Raw genomic sequence first — 19463 nt, 5'->3', positions numbered from 1 at the left:
CTACACTATTGGCGGCTTGGCACCTCGCTCCCCATCTCTTTTCTCTTTTGTAGCACTTGGGTTCCCAGCCCACTCAGAAGGCAACCTTCCCCAGCCAGTGGAGTTTGCAACAAAAGGTTTACAAATTGTTGATGCTTTTATTACCTATACGCAGTTTTGTAGATCCACATGCTGATGTTTTCCAATTAAGGCAAGTCCCCCATACACTATCCAATCAAAATTGCATGAGACTTATCTTTTGGATCTATGAAGTGCAGCATAGAGTGTGGGTGTTTGTGCTTGCCTTTAGTTTATGGACTTGTTTTTAGACTTGTTGCTGCCTCTAAACAGGATTTGCTCAGCACACCTTACACACTCACAGTATCAGTCCTGCAACATGCCTGCTTGGACAACCCAACACCACCAGCTTCTGTGATCCTGCAGCTGTTTAACCACTTCATGTCCAGACACTTTCACCCCCTTCCTGTCCAGGCCAATTTTCAGCTTTCAGTGCTATCACACTTTGAATGACAATTGCGCGGTCATGCAACACTGTACCCATATAAATTGTTTAGCATTTTTTGAGACAGATGAAGATTTATTCATCACTGGGATTTTTATTTTTTTTGCTATGTAAATGAAAAAGTCCGGAAATTTTGAAAAAAAGGGTTATAAAATTTTACAAAAATAATATTTCATCATAAATCTTGGCCAAAATTTATTCTATCTTTCATAAAAAAAATAAAAAATAATAGTTTAGAGATATATCTATATATCAAATTTATAACCAAAAATTATAATATGTAAACTTTTTTTTAATTATTTTTTTATACATACTGTCACCCTAGCAGCACAGTGTCACCATGGTGACACTGTACTACTTGTGGGGGGTGATAAAGTTTTTTTTTTTTTTTTTTTTTTTTTTTACACGGATTGCTTTTACACCCATAAAAGGCTGTAAAAGCAATCATTTCTCCTCTCTGGCTGCATTCTTGCAGCCATTGAGAACTACTGTGTGAGCTGTAACTGGTCACAGCTTGTCACATGGTACAAGGCTGTTGTGAATAGCCTTGTGCCATGTGATCTCTGTGATCATTCACAGATTTTACAGGTAGTAAGCAATGATGTCAGGAAGTTACATCTTGCTTATTACTCTGCATGTGATCACTGATTGGCCAATCAGTGATCACATGATCGGGACCTCACACAGAGGTCCCGTGCGACAATCGGTGTTCCACTGTGTCCGGAGGACACAGTGGGCAATGGGTGCTCCCAGGGAGCGCACATAAGCAAGGGGCGGGGTGGCAGTTTATAAACGGCCACTATCTGGCCGTTTATATACAACAGCCGGACGTGAGGTGGTTAAATTCTCCCACCCACACAGCTAGCTATGCACTCAACTGTCTCAGCCACAGTCCTGTGATGTGCTTCTATTTCTGGTCTCCTTCGTGTAGCCCCAGTCCCCCTTTCTAGTCAGGACATTTTTCTGGAAGTAATTCAGTTTTTCAAACATAGACCTAAAGAAAAAATCCAAAACACCATACATTTTATAGAAACCGTTTTATTCCAATGAATTTTACATAATCACGGTCTTTTCTCATTCCAAATTTAAAAACGTTGAATATTTAGTGCGTGGAATGTACAAGTCAATTTACTGTGTTCCAATAAGTGATGTTAGACAGTCACTTGTCTTGGTCGCGGTCCGATTAGTCCAGTGCTGCATACACAGTACTGGTTGGGTGGTAAACAGCTCAATGCCAGTCACTGAACAAAGGCAACTGATTAAAGAAATCTTCAAGCTCAGGCAGATCCAGTGATGGAAGAGAGTTTTCTGACCTGGTGGGCTCCCCTATTACTCTTTGGCAATTCCAAATGGCTTTTCTACCTCAATTATTCCACAATCTGCAATGATTACATCTTTGAGAGGCTTGTCTCGGGAATCTGTCTTTGTGGATTCAATTTTTCTGACCACCTCCTATATAGAGAAAAAAAACCAAAAAACTAATAATTAAACACATAGGAAAATAACACTGGTAAACAAAAAAAAATAAAAAATTTCTGGCCTGGACTTTTGCAGCTGTTTTAGACTAATTTCAGGGTGCCGATTCCAAATCTGATCTCAGATTTGCTCTATCTCATTTTTATGCTATCACCATACCCCATTTTCATTGATTTTAGCCGAAATTAACTGTCACTTTTGTTTGCAAGTTACTGCGAGTCAGTGACTGCTTTAGTGTTAAAATATGGTGTTATATTTTTAGGATAGTGTGTTTATAATATTTTATGTAGATATCCACATTTATTTAATTATTTTCCTTCTGCAAGGAGGTCGCACCGAATACCCTTGTTTCCTGACCTACTGGGACAGTATGGCTACATTAGAACACTGGGTTAAAAAGAACTGGCCACCAAGAATCAGTTTGATGCCTGGTGACAAGAACATCAAGAATGAGCCATGGTTTGATAGGAATAAAATTGTATTTCCCCCACTGCACATAAAACTTGGGTTAATGAAGCAATTCGTAAAAGCTCTTGATCACTCTGGAGACTGCTTCAGCTATATATGTTCAACCTTTTCAAGTCTCAGTGCCGAGAATAAAAAAGCAGGAATATTTGATGGCCCTCAAATAGGAACACTGATCAGGGATCCACACTTTGTTAAAGCAATGACTGCTGCAGAGGCTAGAGCTTGGAATGCATTCTCTGATGTGGTGCGGAATTTCCTTGGGAACAGGAAAGTGGACAACTATCGAGAGATTGTGGAGGAGCTGCTCTTGAGTTTCCCAGCACTTGGATGTAGAATGAACATCAAGGTTCACTACTTACATAGTCACTTGGCCCAGTTTCCAGAGAACATGGGTCACATGAGCGAAGAGCAAGGTGAACGCTTTCATGAAGACATTAAAGTTATGGAAGAAAGTTACCAAGGCCGATGGGACTCAAAATATGATGGCAGATTACTGCTGGTCCTTGAGGAGACATTCCACAAGCTGTACATCGGAGATCATCAAAAAAGAGGTCATTTATGCAGACCTAACATCACTATTGGGAATGACCTTTTTGCACATATTTTTCTTATCTTCACAATTCAATTCTTACATGGTAATATGCATTCACTCACATGGATATGCAGTCACTCACAACTTTGTGCTACGGGTCATTAAATGTTTGTTTCAATATTATTGTATCTTATTCTTGTATGTATGCCTGTATAGCTATTCGTATATGAGCATAAATTTGCTGTTTTTATTGAAAATGAAATATTCAATATCTCAAAAACCTGATGTGATAAGACAAACTGATGCCAGATTTGGAATCAGCACCCCAAAATTACCTTAAAACCGTTGGAATACCGTATGCCAGAAAAATTGTGTTGACCAGTGTAATCCGCCAATCATATAAATAAATTCAAACAAAATGGAGTATTAAATATAAACACAGAAACAATACTTAGTAGCTAATGGACTTTAGGGATTTTGCTAACAATTACTTTTGAAAGGCTGTGAGAAATGAAGCAAACAATTAGTGCTTACTATATCAATCTGATTAATTTAGGGTGAGTGCAGATATTTTGGTATAGGTTTATCTGTAAAGATACTCCTTCCTACAAAACCGCTGTATAACTGGATGAACTACCACTTATGATGCATACAAATAATTTAAAACATAACCACATGGGTGAAATGAAAAACTGGCCCTGCAGCCTAGAGCATGACACATGTCTTCAGACAGCAGCAGTGTTAAAAACCCCAAATTATACACACACGTTATTTAAGAAGGAAGATTCTGCAAATTCATTTAAGAAGGAAGATTCTGCAAATTCACTTCATAAAAAAAGAGAATATTTCTGCAGCCATTTTCCGCTCCTGCCGAGAGGTGCAGAGTGTGAAAAAAGCAGAAGCGTTGGCAACATTTACAGAATTTAAAAACAAGAGTAAAACTACTGTTCAGATGTCTGACTGTGACAGGTCAGTCTTCAGGATAAATCTGCAGTTAAAATAAAATTACGTCTAAACGAGTTGTTCTACAATGATACGTTTCAAATCAACGTAAAAAAAATAGGTCTGGAAATTCTTACCTCTCCTTCTAGCACTTTACCAAACACCACATGCTTTCCATCCAGCCAAGACGTCTTAACTGTGGTGATGAAAAACTGCGATCCATTTGTGTCCTTGCCAGCATTTGCCATGCTCACCCAGTAAGCAGCATAGTGCCTGAGCTTGAAGTTTTCATCGGGGAACCTGTCCCCATAGATGCTTTTACCTAGATAAGAGACATGCTTAGCATTATTTTTCCATGTATTTATGGGGAATGAAGATACTACAAGCATTGCTGGAGATGGCAGACAGTGAACCAGAATGGATTACAAGTAGTAATGTGTTACTTGGGTCCCACAAGTCCACCATAGCCATGTTTACACAGAAAATTACAATTTGGTACAGAAATAAAAATATGTTGACTGTCTTACTGGCAGCAGCATATTTCAGTCTACTACAAATTGTGTGACTATCGAATGGGCTTAAAAGAATTTTGGGAGAGAATATGGGGTCTCATTGTGATGATCCGACAATTAGGCTTCAGTACGTTGACATGAAATGAGTATACAGATAGAAAGCTCCGAGTTCGCTTTGACAGTAAAACAATGCAGCAAAGGCAGACTGCCGGGCACTTGTGTTCCAGTTAGGTACATAATAGTAAAACACATTTTTCTGCTCATGTAGATTGTAAGCTTGAAAGAGCAGGGCCCTCGATCCCCTCATGTTTTGCATTGTATTGGTATTGTTCTGTCACCCTTTGTAATGTACAGCGCTGAGCGAACTATTGGCGCTTTATAAATACTGTATAATAATAATAATAATGTAGCCCTTAACCATGTCTCACTAGTAGTACCAACATTTTTTGCAATATGGCGCTGCGTTACTTTAACTGACACTTTCGCAGTCATGCAACGCTGCAAATTTAAAATTTCTGCCCTTTTTTCCCCCCACAAATAGAGCTTTCTTTAGGTGGTATTTGATCGCCTGTGCGTTTATTTTTTGCGCTATAAACAAAAAGACTGACCATTTTGAAAAAAAACAAAAAAAACAATTTTTGACTTTTTGCTATGAAACATATCCAGTAAAATTTTTTAAAAACAAATCAAATTTCAGGTCAAACTCAAATTTACGCCAAAATGTATTCCATTACACGTCTTTGCTTAAAAAAAAAAATATCCCAATACGCGTAAAATTATTTGGTTTATGTGAAAGTTATATCGTTTACAAATGGCGGTATATATACTGGAATTGTTTCTTTTTTCTACTAGTAATAGTGGCGATCAGCAACTTCTGGCGGGACTGAATTAGTGTCACTGACATCCCCAGTGACACCAATACAGTGATCGGTGCTAATAAAAAGCACTGACACTGTACTAATTGCACTGGGCAGGAAGGGGTTAATATGTGTAGCGATCAAAGGGTTAACTGTGTGCTGTTTTGCTATGGGGGCTGTGTGTGTGTGTTTCACTTTAAGCACACGGCTTTGTATGGTTCTGCTATAGAAAGCAGTGTGCAGGAGCTGACCGAGAAAAGATCTGTACTGTTTACATACAGGTCTCTCCCCCGTCAGTAATACTTGGAGATCGCCTGCTGCCGGTGGGGAATCACTGCCTGGGACCCGGTGATTGACAGCCAAGACCGCAAATGGCGGTGCGGTTAGGGCGCGTGCCCCCTACCCGGAACTGTATATACACACAATTTTGCGCACCCATGCAGTATTTCTGCTATAGGGAAGCATGGAAGCGGTTAATTAGCCTGAACTGTTTCCTCAATCAAGAAGGAAAGAGTGAAAATCAAATATCAGACACAACTGACCTCCTGTACCATCTCCTCTAGTGAAATCTCCGCCCTGAATCATGAAGTCTTTGATCACACGGTGGAATTTGCTGCCCTTGTAACCAAATCCTTTCTGAAAAGCAAAATGTACCAGATTTACTATCAACATCCTGGGAAAAACAGGTATACATTTAAAAAAGGACATTGAGCCGAGTTTAATCATTAAAATAAAAATGTGCAGCGCTACAATTCATGAGACTTCAATATGCTAATTAATAAAGAATAAATATAAGCGATGAGAATATAAAAAGTCCAAACAAAGATGCTTCTATATAGAATTTCCTTCCTCCTGTGATCACCGAGTGCTCCAAAGAAATGTGCACAATTCCTCCACCAGATGTCTGCTCACCTCCAGCAGTGCAACCTCACATATGATAGGTTTGGTCTAACTGCACTTTTGGTCCCACAATGGACACTGAAGATCAACATGATGGATGTTAATATCTCACACCAAAACACACCCCTCATCAGCAGTATTCCTCATAAATAAAAAACTTCACATAGTTTGTAACACTTAAAAGCTTTATTTATCAGTAGAACATATCCAAATGCACACTCACATGTGACAGGTGCCAGACCACACCAAGTATAAAATGCCTCCAACGAACCTCCAAAATCTTAAGAATCTCTGCCGTCTGAGTCAGCTAAAATATACTACAGCGGTGTACCCTCCAAACATGACAACATATCATAAGGAAATTGTGTGTCACAACTGTAAAAGGGCCCTTCATATACTACCAGAGTGTCTTCCCATCTAAGTTCGCTTGGAAGGATGTGTGCCACCACTGCGATAAATACCAACTCCAAATTGCATCATGACGTCATCCAAAAGCTCCACCCTGACACGTTTAGTCATAGGTCACGTGACTTTTCAAGGGAATCTGATCGGTGATGAAATTCTTCAGGGAGGAGCTTTTGGATGATGTCACAATGCAACTAGGAGTCGGCGTTTCACAGTGGCGTCACACATCCTTCCAAGCAAACTTAGATGGGAAGACACTCTGGTAGTATACTAAGGGTCCTTTTACAGTTGTGTCACATGATTTCCTTATGGTATGTTGTCATGTTTGGAGGATACACCGCTGTAGTATATTTTAGCTGACTCCGGCACAGATTCTTAAAGCTGAGTTCCACTCACCCTGTCAAAAAATAAAAGTCAGCAGCTACAAAAACTGTAGCTGCGGACTTTTAAAAAAGCCACCTACCTGTCCCCCGCAGCCGGTTTCACTGGCCGTCCTGTATTCCAGGTGCCAGCATCTTCAGTGTGGGCACCCGGCTGTGACAGCTTGTGGCTTCACAGTTGGGTACCCACTGAGCAAGCACGAGTAGCGCTGCGCTTCATGAATGGTCCTGTAGTCTTCTGGGACCTGTCACGTGTCCTAAAAGACTACAGGGAGGGAGGGAGGATACCTTCCACTTCCGATCGCCTAGGTACCTGTCAAATTCGGGTACCCACTCCCCCCCCCACAGGTGCCACTCCTTAATGGGGAGCAGTCCTTAAAGCAGAACTTCCCCTTTTGGGTGGAGCTCAGCTTTAAGATTTCAGAGGTTGATTGGATGCATTTTATACTTTGTGGTCTGGCACATGTGAGTGTGCATTTGGATATGTTCTAGTGATAAATAAAGCTTTTAAGTGTTACACACATGAAGTTTTTTTATTTATGAGGAATACTGCTGATGAGGGGTGCATTTGGAGCGAGATATTAACACCCATCAATCATCAAGTTGATCTTCAGTGTCCATTGTGGCATCAAAAGTGCAGTTAGACCAAACATATCATATGTGAGGTTGCACTGCTGGAGGTGAGCAGACATCTGGTGGAGGAATTGTGCACATTTCTTTGGTTGGGGCACTTGGTGATCACAGGAGAAAGGAAATTCTATATAGAAGCATCTTTGTTTGGACTTTTAAATTATCACTTATATTCTTTATTAATTAGCATATTGAAGACTCTTGATTTGTAGCACTGCACTTTAATATTTTTATTTTATTGATTTTGCCCAACATAAGAGGGTGTTTGTGCTATAGCGGCTACATAATTATTTGGGAACGTTACATTTCTATAAAAATGTTTCAAATGCACTTGTATTTTGATCCATAGCAGCACACAAGATTCTTTGTTATTCAGCTGAGTTTATAATCCTAAAAACCTTCACTAGTACAACTGCTGGCATTAGTGTCTCTAAGTGCAAACCCAATTGTTCACATTTGCAAATGAACAGGGAGTATAAGTACAGCCATGAAATGGACAGCACACTGGCTCAGTGGTTTGCACTCACCTTTCAGTACAAGAATTGGAGGCAAGAAGGGCCTTCATGGACCAATGCAAACATGCCGACCCAAGACTGGTGTGTGAAGTATGATATGAACAATGCAATGTACTCTGCAAATCAGCATGTAATGAAATAAGTGTGTTTTTAAGCCATCCTAGAAAGTGTCCAAGGAAAGGAAAATAAATGTATGTCAAAAAGTAATAGTTTGTTGTCAATGCGCAGATATTAACATGGCTAAAGGCATAAAGCATTAGAGGAGTCATCTGTGAGAAAGGGTTTGAATGCTTTATGACATGCATGTGATAATTTACGCATGAACAATTTGATCATAAGTATACACACTTAACAAGCCTAGTTACTAAACCATCACTGACTTAAATCTCACCAGAAGTACATATTTTCTCATTTCTTTTGTTCTACTATACTACATTTAAGGCTCAGGATAATTGGATATCTAGAAAGTGCACTTGTCTGCATTTACCACTCAAATTAAGCATCATAGTGTGTAAAGACAAGCTGCCATCTTTGATTACAGATCTAAAACAAGAACTGCAGCTGTACAGTTACACTCTGGCTTCCAGTCACTTTTTTGGTAACAGAGTCCATTGAAAAGTAGAAACCCATAGCAGCTAATCATCCCTCACATATCCATTAGGCACTACCTGAACAATAAGAAGATTGCTGCATGGTTGACAAGAATCAATAAGTCAACAGGACCCTCAAATGTCATTAGCTTACCTCTCCAGTTGCCAATGCAACAAAGTTATCAACAGTCTTGGGCACAGTTTTACCAAAGAGGCCAATGACTACTCTTCCGATTTCATCATCTCCAATCTTAACATCAAAGTACACCTGTCAGGGAAAGTGCGAGAAAACAACACGTGATGTTAAAGTGAAACATAATGAACGTCATAGATGCCTTATGAGATTTTGAATGTTTTGTTCATTGTGCAGTATCTATTGTTTAGGATTTCACAAATGTTAAACTAATGTTAAGATAAAAAAAAGGTCTAATCTTTAATTCGTGTTCAATTTACAGGAACGGATTAGCGCTGAGTCTTGTTAATAGTAACATAGAATTTAGTTGTCCCCTGACACTTAAGCAAATCTATCATTTAGTACAACACCAAATTATTGAAGATTAACATTTTGCCAAACAGGTAGTTAAATACTAAAACCAATAGGCGGTAAATATTTGACCTTTGCTTCTTGACAATAAATGCTAAGATAACACTTTACGGTTTTACAAGTACTGCATATTCTTAGATACACAGAATGTAACTGGATACTAACATTTATAGGTAAAGTTGATCCAGGGAATATCCAATTGCCTCTCAGGGGATCAGGAAGGAAGTTTTTTTCCACTGCAGGAGCAAATTGGATCATGCTTTGCTGATTTTTTTGCCTTCCTCTGGATCAACTGTAGGTATAGGATTATAACTTTTTTTTTTTTTTTTTTTTTAATATGGTTGAACTGGATTGACTTTTGGGCAATCAATAACATAGGGCACATGGCCAGCCCACATAATCCTGAATTACAGGCAAATTTTAAATGTCAAGGCAAGGCTGGTAACAGGGCATCATATTTTTAGGATTAGTGTAATCCAGGAAAATAAGATGGCATTTGATAACATTCTGGTACACCCCTTACCCTCTATATAGTATTTATCAGATTTAAAATAATAGACTAATGAGTAATGCTTATTTTCAACAAAAATTAAATGTCGTCGCAGTCAAGCTGATAAAAGACCGTTCTGAAGAAAGACAGTGTTATAATAGTCACACAAAATTCCTTCAGTGATATTTCTGGTCTGCAGCAAAACTGGACAAATGATGTGTTCAAACTCTTCCCTTTTCTTCATCTATCACAGGCAACCAGCAATGCTCATTGTTATAGACGTTTTTTAGACATCTCCATTCCATGACTACTAAGGGCTGGGGGAACATTACCAAGAGGAGTGCAGTGCCCCATGGGCAGCAGAGCTGGCCACATCAAACATGGCCGACAATGAATAAAACACATTTCTGAGATTATCCCTTTGCACTAAATACACTTTCCCCAGATCACAGGAAAGAATTTAGAATATATGTAAATCTAACCAACCCATACAAGGCTATGGTTACCAGTAAGTACACATTGAACCGATTACAGTAATTACCTTTAACCACTTGCCTACCGGGCACTTTTCAGCTTTCAGTGCTGTTGCACTTTGAGTGACAATTGCGTGGTCATGCAACAATGTACCCATATGAAATTTGTATTTTTTTCCACACAAATAGAGCTTTCTTTTGGTGGTATTTAATCACCACTGCAGTTTTTATTTTCTGCACTGTAAACAATAAAGAGCAAAAAAAAAAAATTTTTGTTTGTTTCTATTATAAAATTTTGCAAACAGGTAATTTTTCTCCTTCACTGATGTGCATTGATGAGGAGGCACCGATATGCAGCAATGATGGGCACTGACAGGCACTGATAGGTGACACAGCTGAGTGGCATTGCTGGGCAGCAGTGATAATTGGGCCACTGATTAGTGCAGATCTCCCATCAGATTGGCCGGTTATCAGCAGTACTTTCCTCACGCTGTGACAGTGAGGAAAGTGCAGTCGATAACCAGCAACTGTATTTACATTGTGATCTGCTATGTCATAGGACACAGCTGATCACGTGTTAAAGGCCGCTGTGATTGGCCTTTTACCTCATCACGTGATCACCTGTGTCCGTAGGACAAGACGATCACCGACAATGCTGGGGGAGCGTTCTGAGAGGACATCTATGGACGCTCTCCTAGAACTGGACAACCATGCTGTAGCAGTCTTCCGGCTATAGCGTGGTTAGGAAGTAGTTAACTATAACTAAAGGAAAACCATTTTGTACCTTTGATAGAGTGGAGAGGGATTAGAATACCAGTCAGGTTTTATTTTTTATTGCTGTCTGTATCCCCTTTAAGATTCACCCTCTCTCTCTATTTTGTCATCACTGAGAGTGAAAGAAATTTTGGGGTGTCACCAGAACAGGAGTAGAATGAAATGTTCTAATGAAGACTAGTTTAGTTGACAAGAGTTGTCAATCTCTCCAATGGGACATATGGCAAAAAACTGACAGGGGTTATAACCCTCCCTTACTTTATTCAAAATAAAAAAAATTAAAAAATAACTTTGCCTTTAGTTCTACTTTACAATATAATTTAATGTGACTTCTTGCTGTACCATATTTTACAGATTATATAGAATACACAGATTTGTGGATTCCTCCACTGCTGGCCATCTTCACTCTGCAACCCCAATAACAGGATGTTCAAATAAGATAAACTGACCACAGACTTGTCAGTGTGAGTTGACAAGAAGAGGTAACGCCACCATATCTAATAAGTCATTATAGCTGCATATTCACATAAAAGGTGAGCACCTATGTATCCGCTATGATGATCCTGCAATGAAATACGTTTTCTGTGGAGGGAAACCATAACTAGCAGCGTTGAATAGTTTCAGTCTTCTATTTCACTCCTCTACAGGCAGTAACATGCATGCCCAGGACATCTGTCGGTTTGTGTTTGAGCAATAGCAGTCATAAAAACTGCCTGGAAAATGCACAAGTTTCAGAGCATTGGCTGCAGGATATGGCTGTGCTGAAGTCTATCAACACTGCCTGCCTCTGAGCCCAGCAGGTAAGGCGTCTGCATCGCAGGTATAAAATGTGATGGGGGCATTGTGCAGGGGGATGTCCTGGGAAATGCACTTCAAGTAAACCTGTGCCCAACTATGCACATTAGAGAGTTTACATATTCTGAACAAACAGCAAAGACCTCATTCATTTCTGTATTAATGGGCATTGTGGAGACAATCCTCTTCAAAGCTCACCATGGCACTGAAATCACAGCTCCTGGCAGAAGAAACTTCTCAGCCTTCCAACACTCTAATGTAAACCAACAGAAGGCATTTGTAAGTCTTTAAACTGACTGAAACCTGACTTGAGAGTCTCTGCACTTTAAAAAGATGAATGACTCCACTGTAAATGCAGCTAGGGAGGTAGGAGATGGCTTGTTTTAAAGCCTTTTACTGCATGTTGAAAGGTGTAAATACCCCAATGCCAATGATCTGGGCACAAGTGCAATTTAAAGCCACTCCATGATTTTGTAATCAGGAAACTCAATCACAATCTTACAAAACACTTCAATTGCTAAAATCTGACTAGATAAAAACCAGACTGGACATTCTGAGGAAGGAGGAAAAAACCTGCCTCCCCTATGGATTCTTCATATGTGGAACCTTAGGCCAACTCTCATTATTGGAAATATCAGCCCAACGCTACAGGAAGCAAATGGGGCTTGGAGCATTTTTTATCTGGTTTGAAACCCAATTGGGGTACCAACTCATGGTACATCGAGATGGCCTAAGTTTACCATTTGGCAGGGGATATATTGGACAGCACCAAAAACCATAACTGATCTTTATTGGTTCTCCTTACGTGGACAATGCAAATGCACTATTATGCAGTACGCACTTTTAGAGCAACTTTTCAGATATCAAATGTATAAGAGGATTACTCCAGGGCTCGACAAATCCAAGGCACCATGTTGACTAGAATTTGTGTCCTGGCGCTTAGGTTCACACTGCTTCCCACTGACTTCAAAGCAAAAATCACCTCCCACCAACTTCAATGCAAAAATCATACAGTACCCTTTCCATAATGGCACACAATGCGGGTGGAACACATCTGTGCGAACCATTTCAATAGGAACACAATATCAAGCCCGTCATGCGTCTGAGTTTGAAAATGCATCTAGATTTGCATATGTGTGAACCACGGTGGCTCCATTTACACCTGGGCATTTTGGGACTGCAGAGGACTTGCTGCAAAAAATGCATGGTCAGGTGCCATTAATTTCAATGGCACCTAAAACGTGGTGTGGTTTTGCCATCGTCTCGCAGCAAATCGCATTGTGAAGCTTGTCGTCCAAAAGTTTCCTTGCCCCTGACAACCCATGCTATGCTAAAAAATTAAACAAAAAAATAGGCTCCTAGAATCAAAGCAAAGTTGTCAAGACCTGGATTGCTCCTCCACCCCTGCTGTTGGATTTCCTAGCAGATATCTCAGAGAAGATGGCTACCCAAAAGCAGAAAGAAAAAGATCTGAAAGCAGTTTTCTGGAGATCTAGCCTGATTACTGTACAGAGCATTTCCATCTCCGGAGTACCGCCTAGGAAAGTCACTAGCAACTATCTGTGAATTTAATATCAGTATGCCAAAAAAGAAGAATATCTAAAACCTTTTAAAAGACAAATGTTCAAGTCCCCAGGAGCCCATCGTTGAGCAAATGATTGCCAACATCCTGAGGAGCATGAGTGGATATGGCTGTTATCTGCAATTCGCAACATTCTATTTCACAATGATTGGTGTCCTAAGCAATGTAAGGATCCGTGTCCTGTGCTTTTGTTCTGTTCAAGCAGGTACTGTTTTTCCATTATAGGTCTAAGGCAGGGGCAGGCAACCTGCGGCTCTCTAGTTGAACTACATTTCCCATGAGGCATTACAAAGATTTCAAAACTGACAGTTACAGCTATGACTTGCAGAGGCATGATGGAACTTGTAGTCCTGCGGCTCTCAGGTTGCCTACCCCTGGTCTATGGAAATGCTAAAACCTTGCAGCAGGTGAAATGCAGCTCAAAGGAGGTGAACTGCACCAGTGAAAGAGTTCTGAATGATCTCAAACGTTTCAAGCTGATTAATGTAGAAACCAGCAGCTCAGATGTATATATATATATATATATAAAACACTTTGCATAGCTACTCATCCGGCAAAAAGGCATGAACATTCGTTCTGTGTGAACTAACCAACTGTAGTGAGTAAGGCCCCATACACACGGGTGTAATAAAGGTCTCCTATGCACACTGGATCTTTCTGGTGGGATCTGGCAGAAAAAGTCAGGTTAAAAAATACACTTTTTGGCACTCCATTAAGCATGTTTACAGGTGTGTGGCATTGATGTATAATATGTGTATAAACTCATTCTTCTGTTTAGAATATTCATTTACTCTAGCCCAGGGGAGCTTGACCTGTGGCCCTCGACCTCGAACCAAGGAAGCGTACTTCTAGAATATCCTGCGGGTTTGGTGTGCTTTCTGAAAGTACACCGAAACTCCTGAATGCATGAATTTTGGTAAATTTTCAGAAATTGCAACCTACCGGCAACATATAGTACAAATCTATGGCAAAGCGCAGCTAACTCACAGGAAAGCCACAAGTGCGCTGCACCCTTGTTGTGGGTAAATCACAGAGCCTCAATGTGAAAGCAGCCTTAGAGGATGTTCAGGACAGCAAGGGCTTGTTTCTATTTCTGGTTTGGGAAGTGGTAAAACTCCAAAGTTGAGACATGTTTTTACCACACACCCACAACCATTAGGGTAGCTTTAGGGGTCCCATGCTCCATGGAGCCTGTGTGGCCGCCCTGTCTCATTCTGTTTTACACTTGGACAGGAGGGGTGATGGGGTGACATACAAGAACCAATCCTCTCCATTTTCCTCCCACAACCACCGAAAGCTGGTTTCTTCTCTCTCTCCCACCAGCATTCAGCGGCTGCAGAAAGAAAATGTTCATTATGATATTCAAAATAAAAAATTTTTAATTTCTGAATCTTTTCATTTTATTGTGGCCTTCCACTGGTTACCAAATCCCTTAAGTGGCCTTCACTTTTCAAAAGGCAGAGCACCCCCGTTCTAACCACTAGAATGCATGTGTGCGCATTATGCACTTTTATGTATTCTGCTTCTCTGGGAACACATTTGGGGATTTTTCTTTTCTGTCCCTGAACACAGCATACAAATAAGGATTTAAACGCCTGCATGTACAAGGGAGCATTTGTTAGCATGCAGTGGTATTCAGCAGCTGTGTTCACAGGAGTGGGATTTCAGATGCAATTTGAGTCACACAGAATCGCATGACAATGGAAACCACATTGATTTGAATTGATGTGAACAGGCACCATTGAAAACAAACAATAGCACAGTGCCATTTTGGAAAAGGTTCCTGTCGTTTGGTACTATTCCAATGCAATTTTGGCCCCATAGAACATACAAACCTTATCCAAGTTGCACTACATAATCTCACTGAAAGTCAGATCAAAATCAGATCGCAGCAGTGTGAACCTAGCCTGAAAGCCGTTTCCTCACACTCCAGAATGCTGAAAGGAATTAGCAAATAAATGTAACCACTGCTACTACAGGATCCTTGTTTATTTACCAATTCCTTCCAGCATTCTACAGGTATTACATTGTATCTCTTACTACAATGTATCTCTTATGATCCTCAGTGCCAACTAGTGGCCACAATGTACAATTTCCCTGATGACTGTTCCTCATGAATGAACGTGTCTTTACTGCTGTCCATATTATTTAAATACCATTCGACCAAAAGAGAAAATGGCTTTAGATCATTCAAGTTCCCCCTATCCTCAACAGCTGCTTAGTCTGCAGAAACAAATGTGCATGTAGTTTAGCTGGAGAAATAGCGATGCATTTTATTTTCTGGTTATAAATGGCTCCCCATATCTACAACTACATTTACAACAGTCATCTCACAAAGTTTTACACATGATCTCCAATTTGTGCCACGTGACTCATATTCAAACCTCACTGGACAACACAGAAAAAGTACATTTTACTGTAAAGGCAAGTTTAATCATGCGGTGGTGGTGGGGGTAAAACGCATGGTTGAGCTGATTTTTTTTTTTTAAGCAACCCCGATAGTTTCAATAGTAGAATACAGGAATATGGGGAGGGGGGGTGTTTATAGTCTAAATGCTTTGTGTCTGCAGAAAAAGCTATCCAACATGCAACAATCAGCGGGTGCCAAGCCCAGTGAGCGTAGCCAATTCAAGGGAATGGGAGCTGCCACCAAATTCCCACAACCATGTGCAATGCATGTGGTTGCGGTGCGGTTTTTGGTAGAAATCTGGTTGCCAGGTGCAAAGGTGGCACCCCATCTCTGTAGTTTGCCTCTGAAAAGTGATCTGAACAAGAATCGCTCTTCACAGGAGCGGCAGATTTGTACACATCATATTCTAGCCTAAGGATCTTTATTCTGATCTGTTTGCTCTGGGAATTGTGCCCATTGTTTGCAGTGAGATTAATAAAGGTTAATGAACGCTAGACTGATTGCTACAATCGGGACAATCAGGATGGCAGAGACCCATATTATGTACACGGTTATCTGTCTACCCCATGAAAACCCAATGATACAAACCAGGGATGGCAGCAGCCAATACACTGTACATAGTTTTCTGCCCTCCCTATATAAGAAATGAGATGGTCAGTGAGGAAAAGCAGAATTCCATAAATGGCACATCTGTCCCTCTATGGGAATCCAATGAGAGAGTCAGTATAGCAGCAGACTATACACTGCACACAATTATTTGTCCTCCTAGTGCAGTGTTTCTCAACTCCAGTCCTCATGGACCCCCAACAGGTCATGTTTTCAGGATTTCCCTCAGATGAAACAGCTGTGGTAATTACTAAGGCAGTGAAACTGATCAAATCACCTGTGCAAAATAATGGAAATCCTGAAAACATGACCTGTTGGGGGTCCATGAGGACTGGAGTTGAGAAACACTGTCCTAGTGTAACCCCATGACAGGATCACTCATCTTATATACAGCATACAGTCTTCTGCCCCCTATGGGAGGATCGCTCATCTTATATACAGCATACAGTCTTCTGCCCCCTATGGGAGGATCGCTCATCTTATACACAGCATACAGTCTTCTGCCCCCTATGGGAGGATCACTCATCTTATACAGAGCAGTCTTCTGCCCCCTATGGGAGGATCGCTCATCTTATATACAGCATACAGTCTTCTGCCTCCTATGGGAGGATCACTCATCTTATACAGAGCAGTCTTCTGCCCCCTATGGGAACCCAATGGGAGGATCAGTCAGGATGACAGAAGAAGCCCATACATGGCACATGGGGGAAGATTTAAAGCAGGACTAAAGTCACTAAACTAACCTCTCTCATGGTCTGTGTCCCTTGATGGCTTCTTCTGCATGCCAGTCTTTGGGCATCTGCATTGACCAGCACAGGATGATATCACCTCTGTGCATGGCAGTAGCCAGTCAAGCCGGCACACAGGGACCACACACCATGCTCAGGTCACATACCATAGAAGACTGTCAGCAGGCATGTAGGTGTATTTAGCTGCACATCTCTTCTGCAATACAAAGCCTTCACTTCCCCTTTAAGGATAGAGTTAGACATGTGTCTTAAATCTCCATATCCTCTGAAAACTGATCCGCATTCGGATCGCACTTCAGAGGCTATTGATAGGAGATGAAGTGATGTGGCACCTCCTCACCGCCTGTTTTAACCTCATTTTCTCTGCAAACATGTGTGGTGCTCCCAGATTTACTTGAAAGTGTAGCGTTTGGTGGGCTTTGCGCCTGCCAGTCGTTACACGTCGGGTATACTACGCAATGTTTCACACCCTGATCTGCACCTAAGGGCCCATTCACACAAGAAGCTGCACATTTTCTCTTTGCATGCAGTTGATGTGCGTTTTTCTATCTGCGTTTGTCCTGTGAGGTCGCCCCCTCCTTTCTTCCCTTGGCTCCTCTATGCCCTGTGATGCACGGCAGTGCAGATAAATGCAGCATGGTGTACTTTTTAGCACTGTAATGGTGCGCACTCTGCCCATAGGATAGCCTGGGCTTTGGACTATACATGCAGTTGGAATGCCATGAAAACTGCATGAGGTGTGAATGGGCCCCAAGGTAAATAGAACACTTTGTAATGGAATTTTCCTCAAAGGTGAAGATCAGCTGACCTCCATCATCCAATCATGAGCCAGCAGAGGTACTTTTTGTCTTTTCTCGCCTGTGATTGGCTATTCATTGTATAGTGGCTGTGCTCCTTGTTCCCTGAACTGTGGTTCTCTTGCAGTCTATTCTCCCCCTATGAGGACCATTGCGGGGTCAGTCATGGAGGGGAGTCCCACACACTCGTTCTCCCTCAGTCATGGAGGGAAGCCGCCCACACTCTGGAACTCGGAGCTCCACATTACCTTGACGGTAACCTTGGGTCCCTTCTTCTTCTCATCGGCCTGGGACGCACTAGGGAAGAGCAGGAAGATGACGGAGCCCGCGATCAGGGCGGCGGCGAACAGAAGCTTCATGTTCCTCTCCAGCACCCGCAGCATCAAAAGACACGAGCGGCCTACCACCAAGAGAAGAAAAGGGACTGCAGAGCTGACGTCACCGTGACAGAGGGCGAGACCAATTTGAGGAGGACGGGGGAAAAGGGGCGGGGATTCTCTGAGGCACTATAGGCTGTCAGACATGAGTAGACCGGAAATTGTTATCATTCACAGGACCGCTCCCCTCCTCACACTAATGAACTCTTCCATTTCAATAGCTTGCTACTAAGAGAAGAATGACTATCTGTGTTCTGTGGGCTGCCATTAGCCCGCTGTGTACCCACATGCCGACCTACCACTGTACACTAAAAGTGGAAGAGACCGGACTTTACCATTGCCGGAAACCCCCCTGCGACCCCTAGACTCGTGTGCCACGTTACGACTTTGGCATTGGTTTGTGAGAATGGCCAATAGGATCCCGACATGACAGCCATGTCAGCCTATGGGAAAGGGAGCTGCTGTAGCGGACCCGGCCAGAGCCAGTAGGAGATATAGAAGTGCTGGCAGAAAGGAGGGCGGGGAAACAGGCGGGGCTCATAGGTGGCTATATTGAACCCGGCAAAATTCAAGGGAGTGTTTGTGTTTCAGCGATGTATTGTTCCAGGTCTGTATGTTCCATAGAGCAGCACCATGAAAATCAACAATAGGTGTAGGGGGAGGCGGGCACCCGTGACAACCCCACTAAAATCAAGGGGCTATGCTGTTATCTGAAGTCCCGCACAGTGCCGTGAACACACAAAACTAGCACTCTGTGCAAAAAAGATGTGAGCACGTAAAAAAGTGCACGGGGTGTATGTCTGGCCCTCCTCCGGGTGTATGTCTGGCCCTCCTCCGGGGCGCGTGCGTCTGGCCCTCCTCCTGGACGCGCGCGTCTGGCCCTCCTCCGGGGTGTGTGTCTGGCCCTCCTCCGGGGTGTGTGTCTGGCCCTCCTCCTGGACGCGGGCGTCTGGCCCTCCTCCGGGGCGCGTGCGTCTGGCCCTCCTCCGGGGCGCGTGCGTCTGGCCCTCCTCCGGGGCGCGTGCGTCTGGCCCTCCTCCGGGGCGCGTGCGTCTGGCCCTCCTCCGGGGCGCGTGCGTCTGGCCCTCCTCCGGGGCGCGTGCGTCTGGCCCTCCTCCGAAGAGAAAGGGCTCTAGTCCTGATCCCCTGGGGCTAGG

At 42.2% G+C, this 19463-nt stretch overlaps 1 protein-coding gene across 1 annotated transcript; it reads right to left on the bottom strand.

Moving 5' to 3' along the window:
• Window positions 1-1524: 1524 nt before the first annotated feature.
• On the bottom strand, window positions 1525-18368 carry PPIB (peptidylprolyl isomerase B). The gene is made up of 5 exons (XM_089663961.1): window positions 18178-18368; window positions 8864-8977; window positions 5832-5925; window positions 4058-4242; window positions 1525-1954 (listed from the first exon to the last, which is right to left on the bottom strand). Exons 1-5 carry the CDS (start codon window positions 18310-18312, stop codon window positions 1832-1834), a joined length of 651 nt encoding a protein of 216 aa, XP_089520087.1. The 5' UTR covers window positions 18313-18368; the 3' UTR covers window positions 1525-1831.
• Between the last annotated feature and the right edge of the window lie 1095 nt (window positions 18369-19463).

This window comes from Staurois parvus, unplaced genomic scaffold, assembly GCF_062004578.1.
Source record: "Staurois parvus isolate SC_StPar_1 unplaced genomic scaffold, SC_StPar_1.0 ptg001805l, whole genome shotgun sequence".
NCBI lineage: Eukaryota > Metazoa > Chordata > Amphibia > Anura > Ranidae > Staurois > Staurois parvus.
The sequence above is the reverse complement of the archived record's forward strand: the minus strand, read 5'-3'. Positions and strand labels throughout refer to the sequence as shown.

Excerpts from the sequence above, each read along its gene's own strand:
- PPIB (XM_089663961.1), bottom strand. The coding sequence starts at position 18,312 with ATGCTGCGGGTGCTGGAGAGGAACATGAAGCTTCTGTTCGCCGCCGCC. Across the intron at positions 4,243-5,831 it reads TAGAGGAGATGGTACAGGAG|GTAAAAGCATCTATGGGGAC; the intron begins GTCAGTTGTGTC and ends TCTCTTATCTAG. Across the intron at positions 1,955-4,057 it reads GTAAAGTGCTAGAAGGAGAG|GAGGTGGTCAGAAAAATTGA; the intron begins GTAAGAATTTCC and ends TTCTCTATATAG.